At 37.0% G+C, this 17,420-nt stretch overlaps 1 protein-coding gene across 7 annotated transcripts in view; it reads right to left on the bottom strand.

Annotated features, from left to right (window-relative positions):
• TENM3 (teneurin transmembrane protein 3) overlaps nucleotides 1–17,420 on the bottom strand; it is a 330,131-nt gene that overhangs the window by 125,039 nt on the left and 187,672 nt on the right. For all 7 annotated transcript variants that reach the window (XM_082608816.1, XM_082608817.1, XM_082608818.1 and 4 more), the window contains one exon: nucleotides 14,115–14,237. In XM_082608816.1, the coding sequence (XP_082464942.1) occupies nucleotides 14,115–14,237 (123 nt within the window). The remainder of the gene's footprint in view (nucleotides 1–14,114; nucleotides 14,238–17,420) is intronic.

Here is a 17,420-nt window from a genome sequence, read left to right as displayed (position 1 = left end):
AGTAACTAGCTGTGTGCCCTGAAGGTATATACTAAACCTTTGATTCTAAACCTCATCTGTAAAATGGGGCTATAGTCATAATGCAATCGCAGGACTGCTACAGGATTACATGAGCTATTCTATATAAAGCACTTGGCTCTCAGTAGGTATTAAATGAATGGAAGACATTAATGGGCTTGTCACGGAAGTAATGAAAGATAAGATTGGAAAAGGAAAAACGATATCAGATGGTGGAGGCCCCTGAATACCAGGTTAAAGAATTTGGTCTACTACTAGAGAATGGACTTCAGGATATGGGGAGGGGGAAGGGTAAGCTGTGACAAAGTGAGAGAGTGGCATGGACACATATACACTACCAAACGTAAAATAGATAGCTAGTGGGAAGCAGCCGCATAGCACAGGGAGATCAGCTCCGGTGCTTTGTGGCCACCTGGAGGGGTGGGATAGGGAGGGTGGGAGGGAGACGCAAGAGGGAAGAGATATGGGAACATATGTATATGTATAACTGATTCACTTTGTTATAAAGCAGAAACTAACACACCATTGTAAAGCAATTATACTCCAATAAAAAAAAATCTACAAACAATAAAAAAAAGAATTTGGTCTTTATAATTCATGTTCCCTTATTTTATTTTATTTTACTTTTTTGTGTATTTTTTTTTACATCTTTATTGGAGTATAATTTTTTACAATGGTGTGTTAGTTTCTGCTTTATAACAAAGTGAATCAGTTATACATACACATATGTTCCTGTATCTCTTCCCTCTTGCGTCTCCCTTCCTCCCACCCTCCCTATCCTACCCCTCTAGGTGGTCACAAAGCACTGAGCTGATCTCCCTGTGCTATGCGGCTGCTTCCCACTAGCTTTTTTGTATTTTCAACTCTGTCAAAGAGCATTATTCCACCCCTTATCTTGAAGGTAGGTATATACGTATATACATAAATACATATAGGCATTGTGTTACTATGCATATAATTTATGGCATGTTTTAAAAATAGGTACTTGAAATAGATTTAATATGGGTTAATTATACTTCAATGCTACAAAGGCACTTATCTGTTAATATGTTTTGTGTGTGTGCGCATGCGTGTCATCAGGAGAAGCAGAATTCAAGATTAGTAAGAGGGCTTCCCTGGTGGCGCAGTGGTTAAGAATCCGCCTGTCAATGCAGGAGACACGGGTTTGAGCCCTGGTCCGGGAAGATCTCACATGCCGTGGAGCAACTAAGCCCGTGCGCCACAACTACTGAGCCCATGTGCTGCAACTACTGAAGCCCGCACGCCTAGAGCCCGTGCTCCGCAACAAGAGAAGCCACCGCAATGAGAAGCCCGCACACCACAACGAAGAGTAGCCCCCGCTCGCCGCAACTAGAGAAAGCCCACGCGCAGCAAAGAAGACCCAACGCAGCCAGAAAAAAAAAAAAAGATTAGTAAGGAACAGATGTTTATGGTAGATATCCAGGTTATGGCCATTAGGGTCTAGAGTAATTCACAACAAATCACATTTATGGATAAGTGTGAAGTTTGAGGGACAGTGTGTTATTAGTAAGTGTTGGCATTCTTTTCTATCTGGACTACTGTGTCCTACAACGACATATGACCATCAGGTGCAAAGGACAGCTCCAGCTAAACAGAGACCCATTAAAGGTTCTGATCAGGCAAAAGGTGACACGAAATCACTGTCTCAAGGACATTAAAGTGCAGTAGTGTGGGAAGCCCAGAAGTGGAGAGATGAGTTAGGATACAGTTGCAATAACCTAGGTAGGAGGCAGGAGGGGGCTGTACAAGAAAGCTTAAGAAAAAGTCATTATTTACAGTTTCACTTCCTTTCTTTTTTCCTCATGTCTACAATCACGGCAGTTAACAGTCCTTTACCTACCAGGTCTATCTTTGTTGAACTAATTTACTAATATAAAATGTTCTTGAAAATAAAAGTTCAAAATTGGGTTATAGTAATCATTGTAATTTTTCAGGTATCAACTCACAGACTATAAATCATGCATCATTCATTGAAATTTAAAATATGTATCTTATGATATTAATAAATATTCATTTTAGCAAAATTAGAATACATAAATAAAAAGATAAAAAATATAACCCTATACCCAGACATTACTTTTGCTTGCTATCTAAGCAAATATCTTTCTTTATTCACAGGAATTTTAAAATAACTGAGATCAATTTCTACTTTTCATTTTGGAAGCTTTTGCACAAGAACCTAAATTTCTCATAAATTAGATTTCTCATAAATTAGATTTTACCAAGAAGATTAAAGAGAAATGGAATTAACCTTTAGTGAGAACCTACAACATGCCAGGTAGTTTCACCTGTTTCAAAACAACTCTATGAGGTCGATATTATTTTGAGATGAGGAAATTAAGGCTCAAAGAAGTAAATTACATACCTAAAGTGAGGGCTGAGTCAAGATGCAAATCGAGGTCTGCACAATTCCAGAACTATGTGTTTTACAGAGTCATCCATATAATCTTTGCTTTTTATTAAAAAATATTTATTTCAAATTACAGGGTTTTAAATGTCTATTCCATATAAAATCAGGTATGTTAGCTCACTGAAAGATACCAGAAAATCTGCTTAGTTTTCAATTTTAGGACATAATTTATTAGGAAGTAATGGCCAGTTTTGTGTGCCACGGACACTATAACAAAATATTCTTTGTGTTACAATTTATTATAAATTCCCAGTAAGTGTTTGTCTGTTGGCTTCCACGTGGTGCTTTAAAAAATACCCAATAGAGTAGCAGTCTTTTTTCCCACTAACATGTTAGTAAACATAATCATATTTAAACATGAGATCATTCATATTTGGACTCATTCATTAAGTTCACACATTTCTAAGGCTATTATTATACTTTACTGTTTTTAACAAGTTCTATTGTTATTTTCTGAAGCTTATGTGACTTAATCTACTTAATCTACTGCTGGTATAAATGGCTTTTAGTAGTTTTAACAGTATATACATACTTTGAGAGCTGGTAAGCATTAAGTGGTGCTAATCCCGGAGCTGTTTTTCCAAAACATCATCTTTGCCCAAAAGCATTAGCTTTGGAAATAGTAATCAAGTTCTGACTTCTAGGGTTTCAGGTTTTGCTTTGTTGCTTCTCCATATTCTATTTTGAGGTGTTAAAATCTTTCTCACTGAAACGATATGTGTACCCACTGTTGGGTCAATAAGTGTATCTACTTATCCAATTAGTCCCATAGCTAATCTAACAGGTGGTTCTTTTTCAGAGAGAAGGTTCTTTCATTTGTAAGACAAAATAACCAAGATTGAGTGGATGTGCTTGAATGGGGCAGCAGTGGCTGTGACCATGGTTCTCTTGTGTACCTGTAATTAAAAAGCTTCACAGAAGCTCCGAGTTCAAGTGCCCTTGGAGGTCATTTAGTCAAAGAGTCTTCAAACAAGAGGAGTCATACCCCTAGGGAACATGAGGACTTTCCAATGAGAAAAGAGGGGTATTTTATGGGAATTAACTTCTAGAACCCCAACAACTTCCATATGTAGACTTCTTTACAACAGACAGGCACACCTCTCACACATCCAGAATCTTTCTTTCATACATTATCTTAGAACATAAAGTTTCCAGTGTGTCAAACAGGCAAAACTGAAAGAATTTTTTGTTGATAAACCTCCTTTAATCAAGACACCATAAACCCACGGTAGGGCTTTAGTGTTTTTCCTGTCTTACACGTATTTCTATCAAAGGCAAAGTGCGGTGAAGTTGAGCAATGGAGTATTTAAGACTGTGGGCACGTTCTAATATCCGATATATCAAAAGGGAGGGAGAACCTTCTTGTTTCATGCCCCCATCACCCACCCAAACATTGTCCATGAATGCTTTTCATCTGCAGAAGAGTTTCATGATTGCAAAGAGAACATCAATAAAGTAAGAAATGTTAAAGGCAATGATGCCTTACTTAATCCAATGGTCAAACTCCTGGCAAGGCTTTGGTCTTTGTCCACCTCTCTACTGCCTGCCTAGCATAGGAATTCGGAGCTGAGGCAGTTGTGACCAAACGCGTATTAATTTATTTGAACTGAAAAAACAAGTCAGATTTTTTTCTGACAGAAAATAAGTTTGATTTTAATGGGAACTAGCTCTGCCAGTAAATTATATAGTGGTTATTTCTCATAAATTAGTGAGCTAACTAAATACAGATACTGAAAGTACATAGTATGATAAAAGCATTCAAGAGAGATTACAACAAAGGTAAATGAAAATGAACAATAGTTCGATTTTCCAGTCCATTCTTCATATATCAGAAAAAGTGCCACGAAGTAAAAGAATAAGAGATATAATTGACAGTATGTATTTTGCTAAGCCTTGGTGAAGCCTTTTCTGGTATTCTCCACGGAAATTGAGAAATCGTATTGATTCGAAAACTGCATAACGAATCTTTTTGAAAGCAGGTAGTTGCTAATTCTTTGCTTTCAATAAAACTGAAGAAGAAATGTGATGAAGTTGACAGCTTGTAGACCACTAAATATACTTTTTGGAAATAGATCACAATGTGATTTTTAACCTATGACTAATAAGGATTTCAAATAATTGAATGGCATCCTTCTAAAAAAATTCTTCCATTCCCTTCTGCTTATTTTGTAGCAAGATTTCTTATGTTTATACTTATAACAAAGGGTAACAGGAACAGAATTGATACTGAACCTTGCTTTGCTCTTGTAATAACTAATATTCATCAGTGAATACATAAACTATTTGAAAAAGTTCCCATTCATCTCATTCAGAGGTATTTTTAATACATTTTCACTTTTTATATTTAATAGTTATCAAAATGCTCAACATATTTATATCATAATTAGGTTGATTTCATCCAAATATGTACAACTAATAACTGTAAACAAAATTCAGTACAGAATAAAATGGATTTTTAAAAACACTTAAGAGTATTATGGTTGCAGGAAATAAAATTTTATTTATTTATTTATGTTTTTGAGTTTTATTTTATTTATTGATTTTTTTTATACAGCAGGTTCTTATTAGTCATCCATTTTATACATATTAGTGTATATACGTCAATCCCAGTCTCCCAATTCATCCCATCACCACCACCCCTGCCACTTTCCCCCCTTGGTATCCATACGTTTGTTCTCTACATCTGTGTTAAAATTCAATTTCAATTTGTACACATATTTTGTTTTAGAGGCACAAGAACAAAGTAGTTTGAAGATCACTGAAGATCACTGATCTATTCTAGCCTTTCCTATGAAATGTGAATCTCATTTTTAAGTGCCTATCAATGTCTTTTGCTTCAAATTATTACACTATTTAGAATGGATTTATTTTGAATTAAAGTCTCAGAATGTGTCTTTTCTAAAGGGTAGATGCTGACCTAACCCTGTCATTATAATCAGTGATATAGAGATACAAGGACATCACAGATTTTTCTCTGCTTAAATCCACAGAACTGGCAGCTAATATCAGTACAACATTCCTGCTAAAAAGCCTCTATTTGAATGTCAGGAGACTAGAGTTTTGTGAAGGGGCTTTGTCTTTTTAAATTCTGCATTGTTGCTTTTCAAGTCATGGCCCTCCTCTAATTTGGCCAAGCCAAGTGTGGTCATCCCTGTTAGCATTTTCAAAGGCTCTTTATTGACTGTAAACACACCTGCAAGTCGGTGAGCCATTCACGCCATTTGATAAACTTGTAAATACTTGGACAACCTCTTCCTCTGAAGCTCATCAGTCCTCCTAGATAAAAGCCTGGAAACAGATGTCTTTCATCATGTCCTGAATTCCAGAAAACTTTAGCTTCAGAGGAAATAAAAGGAGGGCCAGTTTTAGTACCCTCCACCCTCCCTTACTGAGATCACTCCAACCTGAAGCCCCCCGAGTCGGAACCTGGGAATGATTATAGGAAACACTAAGGCTGTCTGCAGTTTCTACTAAGAGAAGAAGGAGGAAAGATGGAGGAAACAATAGACAGGGCAACAGAGTGCCCTGTAGTTATTCTAAACTCAAAGCCTGTGGGTTAGGAATCAAACCAATTAAAGCCTTCACAGCCAGAGTGAGACGTACCACATCTTCAAACACAATAAAGTATCATCTTGAAGATTTTTTTTCAACTTGTCCTGTTGTGCCTCAATGTGGGAGCCAGTAGCCATCTTTTCACCTACTAACTGTGATTTTTCCTTTCATCAGTTAAGTATGTGTCACAACACTCTTAATGTCTTAAAATACAGTTGTCAGAGTGTGAAAACATAAAGAGACCGAGTACCACAAAGCTACTGTTATTCCTCTCCTTCTTATGTGATACCCAGTTTATATAAAAACACATCAGTATTTAATTTGTTATAAAGCAAAAAATAAAAAAAATAAAAAAAACACATCAGTAAAGTGGCATTTTTCAGATAATGCCTTAAAAAAAGAACTCTGTACTCTGAGATATTTTATGAATAATAGTTTACCAACCCTAGACTTTATAAGGACAAAACAGAGTAGTATTTAAAATCATACCAGTAATTAGGAGGTTTGGTATGTTTGAAAATTATTTTGTGATATCAGAAAACAGCCCAAAGTTAAAAAATACTGCATTTTTTGTTCAAGATATCACGAATTTGCTGCCTGCACATCATGTGAGTAAACCAGCCTATAATGATTAAAATGGAAAGGCAGAAAATAAATCCAACTGTGAAAGTCTAACTCAACTGCTGAGGAAGGTAAATGATAATATCATTTTAAGTCCCACGGCGGCACTAATAATTAAGACGTCAGGAAGCAAGGTTGGGCATTTATAGACAATCAATAGCCCACCCTCCAATTTGATGACCTAACCTTGGATTCATACCCTGACTTTGAGAGCTCAGAGAGAACATATCTTTTTATAAACAACCACATGCCATAACTTAACATTGTGGATACAGAGTTACATCAGAAGCTAAGTGAATTAAAACACTACCTTGCAAACATAGTTTAATGGACAAAATCAATATAGCACCTAATTAAGGAACTATTATACAACTCAACAACATAAATACTATATACAATATTGAATAAAACTCAATGCTCTTGCAGCCCTGTTAGCTCCGTTTCTTCAATTCACAGGCAATCTTTAACTTGCTATAAAATCTAATTTTCTGAAATTGGCTAGTATTTGAGAAAAGTCATACATGCTGAATAACAATGAAAAATTAAAAAGCAATTTGAATTATTTTGTTTAAAGAGGATGAATCACGTATATGTAGCTTTTCAATCTGTACTCATACAAAAGGAGGTTTTTTGCTGTTGTTGAGATTTAATTGACATACAACATTATGTTAGTTTCAGATGCACAACGTAATGACTTGTTATTTGTATATATTGTGAAATGATCACCACGATAACTCTACCGTACATAGGTACCATTTTTTTCACGTGTGATGAGAACTTTTAAGATCTACTCTCTCACAGCTTTCAAATATATGATAAGTTTTGTTAACTATGGTCACCATGCTGTACATTATATCCCATGATTTATTTATTTTAAAACTGGAAGTTTTAAAATAAATTTCTTTCTTTCTTTTTTTTTGATTGGATAAGTCATTTGCTAGAGTTACACTAACCAAAATTTATGGCCTGCATTTTGTCTTATATTATCCCAAATTATCCTATGCTAAATTTTAACATTTGTCTTATTGCTCCTTTCCAATAAAGCTAGTGTGTAATGTCCTGCCATGGTATCCTCTACTTTTCCTTATTGTGCATTTTCTAATTCATTGGAATTGCTTGCTTGAATCCTGTCTTGCCTAGTAATTCACACACTCTGGGAACAACAAATGTGACTGTCTTTTTTTCTCACTGCTATGTTCTCAGAACCGTGCTCTGTGCATGGCACATAATATTATATGCTCAATAAATAAATGCAGAATGAATGAATACTATGCATTCAAAGGAGGATTAAGGAGTAGATTTCTTCCTAAAATCAAAATAACTAAAAATATAAATAACTAATGATAGGTATTTCTAATATTGCTTTAGAGGATATTTTGATGCTGATTTAAGGATCTACATTCTTAAGAATTTTGCTACAAATACAAGTAAAGTACGTAATCTTGAATTGCAAAAACAAGAGTGAAGTAATAGTTACTGACATGTATAACCTACTCATCATGTTCCAGCCACTGCCTGGCCCCCTACATGCATTAAATGATTTTAACCTCACTATGACCCTATGAAGAAACAGGAGGTTAAAGAAGGTAATTTGCTTAAAGCCACCTAACAAGTGCACAGCTTTAATCCTTAATCACTCTGCTGTACCAACATCTGCTTTGTGTACAGTTAATGCAAGGCACTGTGTCGGGCCCTTTATATACTTTATAGCATTTAGTCATCCTATTTTCATTCACTCATTGGACAATACTTATTGAGCATCCATTACATGCCTATAACTGTGCTGACAGCTTTGAACAGAGAGGTGGAAAAATAGTGTGCCTACACTCTAGCAAAGACGACACATTAAATAGTAATGGTGATAACCACTAACAAGTATTTACATTGACTATTCAAGACCATTCTAATTGATGAGAAAGCTGAAGCACAAAGATGCTATACAGTAACTTGTCCCAAGTATCAAAGGCATTAATAATGGTCAGAACTATTGTAGGATGTGAAACCAGTTGGTTTGGCTCAAGACCCTATAGCCTTTAACTCTCTGCTCTATTGTTTCTATGCTATAGTATGGTGTGACGAATAGCCAGATTGTGGAGAAACTTGTTAAGTCATCTAAAGGCATTTGACCAGAATCTAGATCACTGAAGGGTGTCAAGTAGTGTACTGATATTTCAAATCTGTACTTGAAGAATGGATGAACAAGTCTAGAGATACATATCCCGGATAGAAGGTGGCTTCTATAATCCAGGGGAGAGTTGACAGGATCCAGGAGATATTTTGGGGTTAAAATTGACAGGACTTGATGACTGACTGCACAGGGGAGGTGAGAGAGCAGGAGAAGTCAGGCATGACCCCTAAGCTTCTGGCCCAGGTAACTAGGTGAATGATGATGCCATTTCCTGATATAGAAAGAAAGGCACATTTGGAAAGAAAGATGATGGGCTAGTTGTGTTCTCCAAAGATGGCCACAACATCTCCCATCCCACATGTCCTTATGCAGTGTGTCCCCACCGTGTCCCCACCATTTCCCCAGTCAAGAGTGGGGTTTAATTCTCCATCTCATGAATCTGGGCCGATCTTACTGACTTTCTTGACCGACCAGATATGATGGAAGTGACATCCCGGAGTGTCCAATGCTCTAAGTCATAAGAAGCCTTGTCTGGGTCTCTTGGAATGCTCCCTCTGGGGACACTCCTCTTCAGAACTTGTGCTCTGAGAAGTCCAAGCCAAGTGGAAGGCCATGTTTAGACATTACAGTCAACAGCATCAACTGCTAGCCCTGTGAGTGGGCTACCTTGAATTTCAGTTCAGTGGAGCTTTCAAACAGACCAAGCAACATCTGAAAGCAATTTCATGAGCGATCCAAGCAAAAAAACAAAAATTACCCAGTTAATCCACAGAACCATGAGAGATGATAACAAACTGTTCTTTTAAGCCACTGGATTTTGATGTGGCTTGTTAGGCAGTAATAGATAACCAAATTAGTTGTTGGGTTCAGTTTTAGACATATGGAGTTTGAGATGCCTGGAAGACACCCAAGTGGGGATTTTCTAAAGATACTTGGATAGATTTTTCATAGTTTATGTCTGGAGCTCCAAGACAGAGAGATCCAGGCTGCACTTATTGATTTGGGAGCACAAAGAATGTAACATAACACATAGCACATGGAACGTAAATGAAGTCAGGAGAATGGATTTGAGGACCCAGAGAGATTATATTCTGAGTGACGGCAGTGTTTGGGGATCGGGTAGAGGAAGATGAGTCAACTAAACGAACTGAGAAATCACTGCCAAAAACTCAGGAAGAAAGTGGAAACGGTATCACAGGAGCTAAGGAAAAGGATATTTCAATTAGGAGTGATAGGTTACCTACTGAATGCTACCAAGAGCTCAAATGTGACAGAGAGCCTAGAGTATCAATTGATGCTATTGGCAGGACCACCGATAAGTCGGGAAGACATCTGTGTCTGTGAGTGACGGTGGCAGAGGACAGTCATGAGGAAGGAGCCTGAAGAAGCCACACTGTCACAGGAGTAAGTGGAAGGTGAAGACATGACTTCATGGCGAATACACACACCGTGTTCCAGAAGGCTGGCTACACGGGGAGAAGAGAAAGATGGGGTAGGGCAGGGGTAGGAGGCAGACTCAAGGGTATTTTTTAAGACTTGAGAGACTTGGGAATGTTCAAATGTTGATTGGAAGGTGCCAGCCAGTTGAGAGAGGAAACTCTGAAGCACAGAATGGGATCAAGAGCTCTCTTGGAAAGATTAGTAAGAAAAGGATGGAAAGACAGAACTAGACACACATAGGGATGGAGCTCTGTTTACAGGAAATCAAGGTTTCTGGGTTTTTTTTTGCTGAATAGAACACAAGGCCATCTGCTGGGAGCTGAGGGGTTGAAGCTTCGAGGACAGCAGGAGAGTTGGAAATAACCGCTGAGATGTGTGGGGAGAGAGCTTGCAAGGGAAACACAGAAGGGCTGCCAGACTGTTGACGCTGATCAGCCAAGAGACAGGCATTACTCCCTCTTTACGTGGAGGAAATTGAGGCTCAGAGAGGTTGAGTAACTTGCTCAAGGTTACAGAGTAACAGACGAAAGAGCTAGGATCTGAATGCAGGGCTGCGCGATGCTCTCCAGCACGTTAGGCTAAGTGAATTCCTCGATCCAGCAGAATAGTTTTAGTTCCTACAAAGAGACTGGTGTTTGAACTAAAACCTTCATCCTTGCCTCTTTATTCGCGTTGCCCACTTCCATCAGTTCTGCCTGAGACCTCACACTTGGCATCTCACCTCTAAACTCTGTAGTTAAAGAACGTCTCCGGAATAATCAGGAAAGAATCATGGCATGTAATAGAAATTCTTCTTTTAAATACTAAATACCATTTAGAAACTTTGGTTCATTACTTGCTTAAAAGCGAGCAGGGAGTTTAGCACCACGACTGTTCCTCAGAATTGTATTTATAAAATAAGAATAAAACAGGACCGCAGAAAGAAGAGCATTGCGTTTAGAAGCCACGAAGTAATTTCCCCATCATGCTTAGCACGGTTAATTCTCCCAGTGAGCTTCATTCAGGATTTCAAGAATTTCTTAAGGGTTATAATCTCCTAGAGTTTCTAGAGATGATGTGATCTGGTTCTCTGCACACTTTATAAAACTGAAGTAGTAGATGATGGTGCATGGTCTCTGCCGGTTCATCAGGGATGCTTAAAAGCAGTGTTTTTAAGGTACCTCCCTTCTTGCAAATACAGTCCCCTCCTGCCCCCTGCACTCCAGGTCTATACGTATTTAAGAGATACATACCTAGAACCTTTACTTGGAAAAACGAAAATAAGAATTCCATACCAATTTAGGGTTTTTCGGGCTACTGGAAAAATAATAAAGATAACAAGTGAGACTATTATTTAGGTCACACTTTGGACAAAGTCTGAGCCTCGAGGTAGCCTTCTTTCCATAAAGAGAAATTCCTACGAATCCCCCTGTCCGGTTGGCAGGCTGCAGGATCCGTTCTTCTCCAGTATATCTAACTCATTCTGGGGCATCTGTCATCTCCTCCTTATGTGGGAGGCTAGGAAGATGGTCCTTCACTTACACGCATACAGTAAGTCCCCTACATATGAACCTTCATGTTGCGAACTTTCAAAGATGCGGATGTGCATCTGGTTCCAGCAAGGAACCAGCACCTGTGCCATCAGCGCCAGGCGTGAGTGACATTGCAGCTCGCCCTCTGTCCCCTATGGCTGACCATCCCTCAGCTCTACCATCTCCCACCTCCTCTCCCTCCTCCAGGCAGTAACTCTTCTCGCCTGTTCACTGGATGCCGGCCCCTGTGTGCCAGCTGTTGTACTGGACTACTGTACTTTCCAAGGCACTGTCCTGTAAGATTAAAAATGTGTTCTTTATTTTTTGCATTTGTTTTTTTATGTATTATTTGTGTGAAAAGTATTATAAACCTATTACAGTACGGTACTATATAGCCGACTGTGTAAGTTGGGTACCTAGGCTAACTTTGTTAGACTTACGAACAAATTGGACTTACAAACACGCTCTTGGAACGGAGCTTGTTTGTATGTAGGGGACTTACTGTATACAGTTGCTCCACTGGCACCTGTCAACTGCACCCCGTGCGTTCTGTGATCACGTGGGGACTTCAGTCCCTCTTAGGGAAGCAGACTTTCAGAGCCGTGTTTTTGAAACTGTGACCCACAATCCTTTGTAAATTGCAAAATTATCTGAGTGAGTTTCAACTAGCATTTGTGGTAAATGGGAAATTCAATAAAATAGAATAGAAAATCCCAAGAACCAGCACCGAGGCTGTGGGAGGGTCTCTGAAGCCACAGCTTTCTCAATATCACACATTTCAAGGACTGTGACACTCATTAGCCACACTCTATTTTCATTCTGATTGTAATAAAAGGCTAGGATGTTGTAAAATAAACGAAACATCTACAATAAGCATTTTTCTTTTCAGTCTGTAAAAGAGTTCCCTACATGTGTGGTTAAGAAGTGCTGTTTGACCATTTTCATGGGAACAATCCACTTTAAAAGACAGTCTAAGTTGCAATCTATATAAATAAAAAATAAATACTCTTAATTTCTGTGTAGTTATGGATCTGTTCATGTGTGTGTTATCAGTGCATAAAAAATTAAACAGTTGTTTAAAGTAATTATATTGCACTTAATTGAAATTTCCCACCAACAATCTTAATTAGGTAAGCTTTTCTTCACTCCTCTTTAATCCACTGTGCACTGACTTCCACTGCCACTGTCATCAGCCACCAGATTATAGTTTTTTGGAATGTATAGCACTTTGTATCAAAAGACTCCTTACAGGGGTGGGGTAGCGGTATTTATTATTACTATGAAAATCTAATGTCTTATAAAATCTCTCAGCCTCCCCAGGAAGGAAGAGGAGTGACATAAAGTATTATTGTTAAAATAAAACAGAAGCTGGGAAAGCAAAGAACAAAAAAAAATGGTAAAAGCATTAGTCACAGCCAATGGGTACATGTAAAATAGCAGCATATATATAAATACAAATAAATATATTATAGTATATATAAATATATAATAGCTTCTTTCTAGTCTTGCAAAGAAACTAGCCACATGAGGATGAACATAATAGATGCCAAAGCAGAACAAAAATATACAAGATAAGAAGAAATAAAGAGGAAGAAGAGCCAGGGAAATGTTTAAAGGCAAAGGATATACTTCTCACGTGACAGAAAAAGGTGTCTTGATCTGGTTGCTTTGAGACATAAAGTATTATGACATTTTGCAAAAAGTCAGAGGATGCCAAATGCCAAGACATACATACAAGCACACACACATATATAAAAATAATAGACAGATATATAATATAAATATACTTACATATGTACATATTTTTCTGGGTGTTTATATTGCAAAAATGAAATACAGCATTCTCTAACTGCTTAAATTCCATTTTTAAACTCAGAGCCAATTGATCTGAAAGTCTGTTAGTTCAAAGTATAAACTTTTGAAGGTTTAAAGAAAGGGCAAGCAGAGGAAAGGCCAATAAATGAGAATCCTTTCATGTGTTTTGTATGTAAAAGCTTTTAAAACAAAATGAAGATAGTATTCCAACTCCACATACTAGCTGAACAAAGAAAGCTCAATATACCCAAGGTAATATGAGATGATACACTGAATTATAATCTATTTACAGACTAAAAATAAAACAAAATGCATACTCACAGGAATGAAAGGCAGAAAAGCCTAGCCATCGACTCAGAAGGCAGAACACTGTATTATTCCTATAATAAAAATGTGAATTTCCAATCCTTCAAGTAAATGAATAAAAGTCACTCATTAAAAGATAATATCTGTAATTCTGAAACCTTTTCCTTCTCCCATATAAAGCTGAATGTTACATGGGTAAAAATAAATTTATTTTATTAAAAATGTTATAAGAGATGAAATGTGAAAAGAGATGTTAAAAGAAAAACACAGGACACATAATTCTTTCTCTTACCATTGTCACCAGAAGGTAACGATACAGTGTTCGTTGGCACGGTATCAGAATTCACTTTTCCATTCTCAAATGTGTCATTTTCAGTCTGCTGTAACTGCCAGTTGAGGCCAAAGAGATGCATTGCTGGGGGTAAAAAAATACAAGTTGTTTAAAGGTCTGCTGCTTCTAGCTACAATATCAAATGGTATATATGTTTATAACAAGAGTCACATGTAAAGTTAAAATTTCCATGTTCTGAAATACCAAAGATGATTGCATAATAAAAATTAGAAAACAAACAGTTCCTCAGTGCAACATGGCAGCACTTTAATAAAGATTTGATATCACTCAGTTAATTGGTACCGGGAAATCCTTAGGAGTGAATCATTATTTGTTCTGCTTTGCTCCAGTTCTACTCTGCACCATCATTTAAGTAAGCGGTAGTATGCGCTCTAGCAGTACTTGCCAAACTTACCTGACCCCAGGCCACTTGCACATGTACAACACTTCGTTGCAATATCTATAGTCCTCAAGAGACATGATGCTATTCTCTTGGATTAAGGTAACAACTCGTTTCACAAACGAATTTGGTGCATGAAATGCTCAGAATGGATTCAGATGCACAAAATATAATAATATTTGAATGTTCTAAATTTAAGATAAATAATCTTCGAATTTATGACTTACAATTCAGCAAGAGCACAGATCAAGCAACATGCATGTGTATCAGGTGATTTCATGTAGAGCTTCTGAGGTGGGTGTGATAGTCTCATAAACTGATACAAATTTTGTAAATGTGTTTACTAATTTTCTTGATGTAAAATACTTAGAAAATAGGTAACTAGACCATATAATTATAAAGACTAATGTAATATAATTTATCATTTTATATATTATTTAAAATATTTAGAATAATCACTGTCATGTTAACCATTAACACTTAACATTCATTTGTGCTCTGTAGCATATAGTTTAGAAATTAATCCCTAAAGAAGGCTAAGTATCCATGGGGAAACCCAGTGACTGTCATACTACTATGTCATGAAGGAGAATTTTTCAACAGTATTTGACAGTATATATTCATTATACATGTTGAAATTTACCAGAGAGGTGGAGAAAGACGGAAGTGTTTAAAAAGTATTGTTAGAGACAGTATGATAACAATCACTGTAAAAAGCCCTTATTAAATATCCAATATATAGTAACAAAACTAAATTAGTACAGTGTAAAGAGGAGAGGCTTTAGATGTAGTTAGATTTGGGTTCAACTTCAATCTAGGATTTAATCTTGGACAAACGATGTAATTTTTTTTTAAATTTTTTTTTTTTTTTTTTTTTAGTTTTTTCTTTTATCTGAAAATATCTTTATTTCACTTTCATTCTTCACAGATGTTTTCACTAGTGTAGAATTCTGGATTGGCTTTTGTCTTCTTTGAGCACTTTTTTTTTCCCCTTGGCTGCGCTGGGTCTTTGTTGCTGCGCGCGGGCTTTCTCTAGTTGTGGCGAGCAGAGGCTACTCTTCATTGTGGTGTGCGGGCTTCTCATTGCAGTGGCTTCTCTTGTTGCGGAGCACAGGCTCTAGGTGCGCGGGCTTCAGTAGTTGCAGCACATGGGCTCAGTAGTTGTGGCGCACGGGCTTAGTTGTTCCGTGGCATGTGGGATCTTCCTGGACCAGGGCTCCAACCGTGTCCCCGGCATCGACAGGCGGATTCTTAACCACTGCACCACAAGGGAGGTCCCAAATGATGTACTATTGTTAAACATTAGGTTTACTTACAAAACGAGGCTGGATAAACCTATCTTATTTAATTGATGTAAACTTTCTGGACAGTATACATTAAGGCACCTAGCAGGACAGTCTGCAGTATATAGGTCTTTTATTTATTTGTTCTCTACTCCAGGTTACTGAACCATTTGCAGTCACCTGACTAGACCATAGAACCTCTCAATAAATAGTCCCCTCTGTCTGCAATGTTCTCCACCCACTGCAAAATACCTCTCTTCCCTCAGATGGTCGGTATCAACTTCTTGGGATAGCACTCCCTGACAGGGTGAAGCATCTCTCCCAATATTGTCTGTGTATCTCATTTGCCTTATACAGTATCTGCTACCGAGTAGATCTCGATAAGTATCTGTCAAAGAAACAGACTGTATTTTCTAAGGTTTTAAAATGTCACACAATACTGTTGTGGATAAAAGTATAGTAATTTAAGGAAAAGTTAATAAATATAAAATATCTAAATACAAAACAAATACATAAATGCCTAAAAATGGAATGTTATATTATTAATAATGAATTAATGACTAGTCAGTGTTATGCTCTATGAAAAGTAGTTTTGTGAAAGTCCACTAGCACTAATATATAATTGATTGACTTTTTTAAAAGAGTCAACAGCTTGGTGATATTCTATTACCAGTGTCACATTCTTCTGTTAACAATACTTGATATAAAATCATCCTATAGTAAGAAACATACTAAACATAGATAGGAGCATAGCTATATCCACCCTGTACATTTGTAGCAAACGTATATACTCATAACTCCCTGCTTAAATTACAGTTTTCCAGCAATTCCCTTTAAAGACTAATTTTTTCAAGGATTAAGATATAGGTTATAGAATTCTCCAATATACAAATTGTCAGCTTGTAAAGAGGTATAACTTATGTCATTTTGCATTAAATTATGTAGTGTTTGAGTGGCAAAATGTCAGAAGCTTTCTAAAAATTTATCGCTTCACAGTTTTCAAGGTTTCAGATAATTCAGCAATTTTTGAGTAAAATACTGGGTGCTAGGTCCACATACAGTAGAAGTTTTGATGGGCATACTCTGGCATAGCAATGATAAATATTCCAAAAGGGTCAAAGCTTCTACACAAAATAACGTATCATCATTGTGAGCTTTTATGTGGCACATAAAGTCTTCCTGAATGATAGATTTGCTCATATTATTGGTTTTAATAGACTGTGAAGAGGAGAGACAGCCCACGGGGTCAGGCACAGGCATCAAATGTTAAAAAGTAATGTTATGTTTGTGTCTGGCGAGCTGTTTTACTTTTTGTCACATGGGCAACAGCTTTATTATGTACTTTTTATTACAGAAAATCTCAATAAAATGGGATTTTGGTTCTACTTAGGATGTCGTATAATGAGAACCATACCAAATAATATTATATCTTGTTAAACACTGTTTTGAAATGTACTTTGAAAATGTTGGTGTTTGGTGCTGAGTGAAGCTCTTGACACTTGTTATGTGTAACTTAAGATTTTCATGTAAATACAGGGTGAGATTGACTCCAAAGTTAATGAGAGACAGAGAGAGAGAGACAGG

The sequence above is a fragment of the Mesoplodon mirus genome, assembly GCF_964341445.2.
Source record: "Mesoplodon mirus genome assembly, chromosome: 20".
In the NCBI taxonomy this organism is placed as follows: Eukaryota; Metazoa; Chordata; class Mammalia; order Artiodactyla; family Ziphiidae; genus Mesoplodon; species Mesoplodon mirus.
This window is presented reverse-complemented; position numbering and strand designations above follow the sequence as displayed.